This window comes from Ursus arctos, unplaced genomic scaffold, assembly GCF_023065955.2.
Source record: "Ursus arctos isolate Adak ecotype North America unplaced genomic scaffold, UrsArc2.0 scaffold_23, whole genome shotgun sequence".
NCBI classification, from domain to species: domain Eukaryota; kingdom Metazoa; phylum Chordata; class Mammalia; order Carnivora; family Ursidae; genus Ursus; species Ursus arctos.
Window position 1 is genome coordinate 34560817 of NW_026622908.1, and position 6328 is coordinate 34567144.

The 6328-nt window shown below is 39.2% G+C and overlaps 2 protein-coding genes across 2 annotated transcripts; both read right to left on the bottom strand.

The window, feature by feature from the left end:
* Window positions 1–451: 451 nt before the first annotated feature.
* LOC125282567 (olfactory receptor 5F1-like) lies at window positions 452–1396 on the bottom strand. Its single transcript, XM_048217631.1, has one exon. The coding sequence runs from the start codon at window positions 1394–1396 to the stop codon at window positions 452–454; it is 945 nt and encodes a 314-aa protein (XP_048073588.1).
* Window positions 1397–5350: 3954 nt separating this feature from the next.
* LOC113250033 (olfactory receptor 5F1-like) lies at window positions 5351–6328 on the bottom strand. The gene has a single exon (XM_026491443.3). It carries the CDS (start codon window positions 6326–6328, stop codon window positions 5351–5353), a length of 978 nt encoding a protein of 325 aa, XP_026347228.2.

Below are 6328 nucleotides of genomic sequence, written 5' to 3' on the forward strand. Positions count from 1 at the left end.
TTCCATCCTGGAGACAATTCAATAAATTAAAATGCAAATATATTTTAAATTTAAATTGTTTCACACATGAGTGATACATAGCTGTCTCTTACAGATCAAATAGTGAAATAAAAATGCATGGGAAACATAAGTGAACAATTCTAAATATTCTATATGGTTAGTTGCATGTGCTATTGTGACTTGTGATTCTAAATACTAAATCTCTTTCATTCTCTAACCAAGATTTGATTAGAAATAAGCCCTATTTGTGAGGACCCAGCAAAAAAACAACAATTACATGAAAGCCCAGAGTCCATCTATAAGACTTGTGAATTACTTGGTTCCTAAATGGGTGCATGCACTTGAATATTAACAGAAAGCAATTACTTAGAAATATCCCAATGAAAAATGTAGGAGCCAATGAACCTAGAAAGTTCATTTGCTACCTAGTTCAGAAAATTTACCAAGCAAATCAGAGAAACGAAGGGATGCGTGTCCTGGTAGTTACGTTCCATAAAGCCTTCTTTACTTCCTTATTCCTGAGGCTGTAGATCAGAGGATTCAACATGGGGATCACCACCGTGTAGAACACGGAAGCCACTTTGTCCTGATCCAGAGAGTAGCTGGAACTAGGTCTCAGGTAGGTATAGATGGCGGTGGCGTAGAACAGAGTTATAGCGGTCAGGTGAGAGGCACAGGTTGAGAAGGCTTTGCGCCTCCCCTCCCCTGAATGCATACGGAAGATAGAAAACAGAACATAGGAGTAGGAGGTGAGGATGACCAGTAAAGCCCCAACCATATTCACACCAGCAAATGTGAAAAAGATACTTTCATTCAGGTGTGTGTCAGAGCACGAGAGCCTAAAAAGTGGAGGGCTGTCACAGAAGAAATGATGAATGACATTGGAACTGCAGAATGGCAAGCTGCTCACATAACTTGTGTTAACCATGGAGTTCAAGAACCCTGCTGTAAAAGCGCCCGCTGCCATTCTGAGGCACACTGTCCTGGACATGACCACGGGGTAAAGGAGCGGGTTGCATATGGCCACATACCGGTCATAGGCCATTAACCCAAAGAGGATGCATTCAGTTGTGGCCAAGGCGATGAAGAAGTACAGTTGCAGGAAGCAGCCTGCAAAGGAGATGGTTTTCTTCTCGGATAATAGGTCCGCCAGCATCTTTGGGGTGATGGTGGAGGAGTAGCAAACATCCACGAGGGACAGGTTCGCCAGGAAGAAATACATGGGTGTGTGAAGTCGGGAGTCAGTCCTGATTAAGAGGATCATCCCAACATTCCCCCAAACTGTAAGTGTGTAAATCACCAGAAAAAGCAGAAAGAGGACAATCTGTAGCTCCATCGTGTCAGCTAACCCCAGCAGGATGAACTCAGTCAGGGCCGTGTGGTTTCTTCTGGCCATTCGTCACACATATCGTTTGCTTAAACTTGCATTAGGTGTAAATACTTTCCTGTCTTAAGTTTCCTGGAAATGGGACTGTTATGAGGCTATTCACACATGGGGGAAAACACAACCTAGGATGATACAACACAGTAAATCGAGTGATGGAGTAAGAGGAATTTGGGGGACAAATAGATCAGCCTTTGAATTTAATGAACAATTGTCTGTGTTGAATCAGGTTTGGGGGTCTCTCAACTCAGCAGTGCAAGACCACCCATCCCACTTCAGTTTCCACAAACCTACATATGTTATATTATTTTCTCAGTACAGTCTGTGTCCAAATGCAAAGGATAGAAATATCATTGCTGATATCTCTCCCATTCTCTGAGCAGGTATGTGAGTTTAGCTCTATTTCTTTTTCCTTTCCATTTATCATCAAGACCATTCTGAATATTCTTCAACTCTAAAATTCATACACTGCTTCCCAGAAGTCCCTCTTGAGTGCTTTAAGCAGCAACAATAGTGATCAATTCTAATAATCAGTTTTCAGACTCCTATCATTTATTTTAAAATGATTTTGTTATGCTTTAAAGGTGATCCAAAAATTTGTTCCCATCACAAAATACACTTCTGAATTACCATCCTTAGCAGGAGACATGCTATGTGTCCACCTCAGTGAGTAACAGCACGAAATCCTGATCACTCCCTTCCCAGGGTCTTACCTGTGGAGTCTAGTATTTTCCTTTTTATGAGATGTTCTCCAATCAGATGGAGCATATAGAAAAAGGAAGAAAATTTCATTTTTACATGTAATGAAATGCATTAAGCATTCAATTTACCTTTTTTGTAAACATTTGAGATGCCTTCTGAGTAAATACACATTGCCACACTTTTATTTTGTTTTCATAAGGAGCATTGGGTAGCAATGGGACTAGATTATGGGTTAATTGTGAGTCAGACCTCTAGAGACAGAAGGTCTAGTCTCTAAAGAAGACACAATATGATCACAGGTAGATATATGGCATCTAACATTTTGTGGGGCTTGCATCACAAAGTAATTCCTCATCTCTATGTTACTTTAAAAAAGTCTTGCCAAAGTAAAAAAATTAAATAATAATACTTTTAATTGGTTGTTGATACTGCTTCTCCCTTTATATTTTTGACTTATCCCAAATGGATACAAATCCCTGTACCAAATTATTATTCCTCCTTTGTCTTTTCAGTAACTGAAAAAAAAAATTCTTTCTGTTTCCTTCTGTGTGAAATTGTGTTTTTATGTGTCTGTGTTATTTGTGTGTGTGTGTGTGCGTGCGCGCACACATGTGTGCACACCCCTCCTTTGTCTGGGCAAGTGTATCCTTCCATTCAACTCTGTCTTGAGTGAAGTTAATGAGAAGGAGAAACTAACTTAAGTGCACAATATTTAAGGAAATATTAAACCCTGGGCAAATAATACAATGGATAAGAAAAGTAACTCATGTTTTTATGATTTCAGAATTATGTCGGATTTTGCAATTATTGTCTATGATTCTGTGCCTAGAAGGGGATGAAATGAAAGATGTTCCAGATCTAAAAACAAGGACAGCAAGGTGAAATAAACCATCTTGGACGTCTGTACGCATGGGGAGCCTGTTTGCATTGAGAACTCACAACATATAGCTCTTTTCCATTTAAACTTTCAGTTAATCCTCCATGCCAGTCTTTGAGGTTGACATTATTCTTTTATGCATTTTGCAACTGAGATTTCAGGTTGTTAAATGACTTTTCGATAGACACACTGTTAGAAAGTGGGAGAATCAACTGGAGCAGAGTCTTCACCAGAAGGAAATAATACCCAGCTACCTAACTTCCCTGTCCTGTCTCCTTTCACCCTAGTCACTAAGAATCGTGACGATATTCACATACATACACATGTACCTATATATGTACATATCCATGTGTGCACACATGCATATGTGTCTGTGTGTGTGCATCTTCTAGTAAATACCTGTTTCTTGTTTACAGTTGTACACTTCTCATTTTAATACGGCAATGAAAATTACAGTGTGCATGCCTGTTAGTTGACATTTAACAAACTATATCAAAATCAATATTTGTGTATTAAGATTAAATTCTCTGTACACATTTTTTCTTGCCTAAGTGCAGGACTTCATCTTCTAATAATATCATCTCTTTTTCTTTCGCTGTGTTTTTGGATGTATGTGATTCTTGATATTGATTGCTTCATTTCTTCCAAATTGTTGGTTTATTTTTCCAACTTTGTGATGCTAACACGTTGTGTAAGCTAGTCTCTTCTGGCCTCACATAATCACCGATGAAAATATTGGCCAAAACAAAGCCTAAATGCATATACTTCAAACATCTTTCATTAATTTTAGTAAATAAATTACTCAAAAATCATTAAATGAGACAAAATGTTGGTTGACATCTGTATATTTGCATAATGAATTTGAATTAAAATTCAGCCAAAACAAAAGAATGAGGGAATTAGAAAAAGAGAAAAGCAATGGATATAGTCTATCAAAGAGGCAAAAACACTATTACATTCATGAGGAAAGGTTTAGTAAATATGGTCAAGGACTTAAAACAAAAGAGAGTGATAAATCCCCACTCTATATAATAATGAGAAAACTCAATGTTTTTATAGTTTAAGCTTATCTTGAGTTACATAAAGTATATAATAATTGCACTTTTTACATAAATGTAACAAACAATAAGCAAGAAATTAGGATAATTTAAAATATTTTTACAAGTAATTTTGCTTAAAGAAATAATCAAAATGGATAAGAAACATGTAGTCAAAGAATTAAAAAAGCATGCAAGATAATTAAGTGAAAATTGCTCCCAAAGTTGGAATTAGCTGTAGACTCTGTCAAGGAGATTCAGCAAATGTTGGAGAGGTTAACTAGAGAGCAGAGAACATGACCTCAAATAGGACATGTCTCAAACCCAAATCTCAGAATAACTGGATTTTATCGCCCATTAGTGCTATTTGTAAGTTTTAAAAGAAATTAAAGCATTTAATAAGAGGAATATAATATTAGTATTTACTTGTGAAATATCTCAGTCTGATCCATGAATCTGCTAAATACCCAGGACAGAGAAAAGAAAGGGTCCAGTCAAGGAGCATCCAGCTTGTGCAGAAGAATATGAGCAAACTACCACTTAGTCAAAGAACAAATTATCTCTGAAGACAAGCTGATCATTGGCTGCAGGGTGTCCAGGGCCAGGTAACCACCATGGACCTGGGGCGTGAGAATATGGCTCACGGGTGCATAGAAAAAACCGATGACTTCACGTACACCTGTCTGGGCAAGATCACTTATGTGGATCAGAGGAAACATTGGAATACAATCCGGATCGTGTCTTTGTGGCAGGAAACCATCCATGTTATGTCTACATACCAGATGACATGGACATCGCTACTTCTATCACTTGCAACTTCAGTGGCAAGGGTTAAGACCATGGGGAATTTCTGTCCAAAAACTGTACATGTGGCTGTCTCCTAGGCAAGTCTTGGTACTTGCCAAGTTTCTAATCAATCAACTCCCTGTTTCCTTCCATATTAATAAAGCTCAGCTTTAAGTATCAAGTTAAATTAAAATGATTTGCAAATGATATACAATTTTTGAGCAGAAAAGCCATGAGTTTATTATAAAGAATATGTCAGATTATACACTGAACATTGATCTATGCCTTTTGCAACCATGCACTGATTAAACTTTGTCACAGCTAAAAGTGTCTATGTGGTTTCTGTGTATGTAACAGGCAAAGAGAGAGAAAGGGAGAGACAGTTTGGAAATTTTGACTTGAAAAGAAGTTAAGTAGAAAGGATTACATGAAGGTTCTATGGCCTTATATAACTTTCATAATTTACCTTATGCTTCGTTGTTTCATATATGTGAATACTGTAGACTCTAATCACTCCGAAAATATTCTAAAGAAAAACTGGAGTCTTGACGCAGCTTTCAAAAGTCAATTAAATACTGTTTTGTTCAGAAAATCAACCAGACAACCACAGAAATGGCGGGATCTCGTAGTTACGTTCCATAAAGCCTTCTTTACTTCCTTATTCCTGAGGCTGTAGATCAGAGGATTCAACATGGGGACCAAAATCGTGTAGAACACAGAAGCCACTTTGTCCTGATCCAGAGAGTAGCTGGAACTAGGTCTCAGGTAGGTATAGATGGCGGTGGCGTAGAACAGAGTTATAGCGGTCAGGTGAGAGGCACAGGTTGAGAAGGCTTTGCGCCTCCCCTCCCCTGAATGCATACGGAAGATAGAAAACAGAACATAGGAGTAGGAGGTGAGGATGACCAGCAGACTTCCCACCATATTGACACCAGCAAATGTGGAAATGATACTTTCATTCAGGTGTGTGTCGGAGCATGAGAGCCTAAAAAGTGGAGGGCTGTCACAGAAGAAATGATGAATGACATTGGAACTGCAGAATGGCAAGCTGCTCACATAACTTGTGTTAACCATGGAGTTCAAGAACCCTGCTGTAAAAGCGCCCGCTGCCATTCTGAGGCACACTGTCCTGGACATGACCACGGGGTAAAGGAGCGGGTTGCATATGGCCACATACCGGTCATAGGCCATTAACCCAAAGAGGATGCATTCAGTCGTGGCCAAGGCGATGAAGAAGTACAGTTGCAGGAAGCAGCCTGCAAAGGAGATGGTTTTCTTCTCGGATAATAGGTCCGCCAGCATCTTTGGGGTGATGGTGGAGGAGTAGCAAACATCCACGAGGGACAGGTTGGCCAGGAAGAAATACATGGGTGTGTGAAGTCGGGAGTCAGTCCTGATTAAGAGGATCATCCCAACATTCCCCCAAACTGTAAGTGTGTAAATCACCAGAAAAAGCAGAAAGAGGACAATCTGTAGCTCCATCGTGTCAGCTAACCCCAGCAGGATGAACTCAGTCAGGGCCGTGTGGTTTCTTCTGGCCAT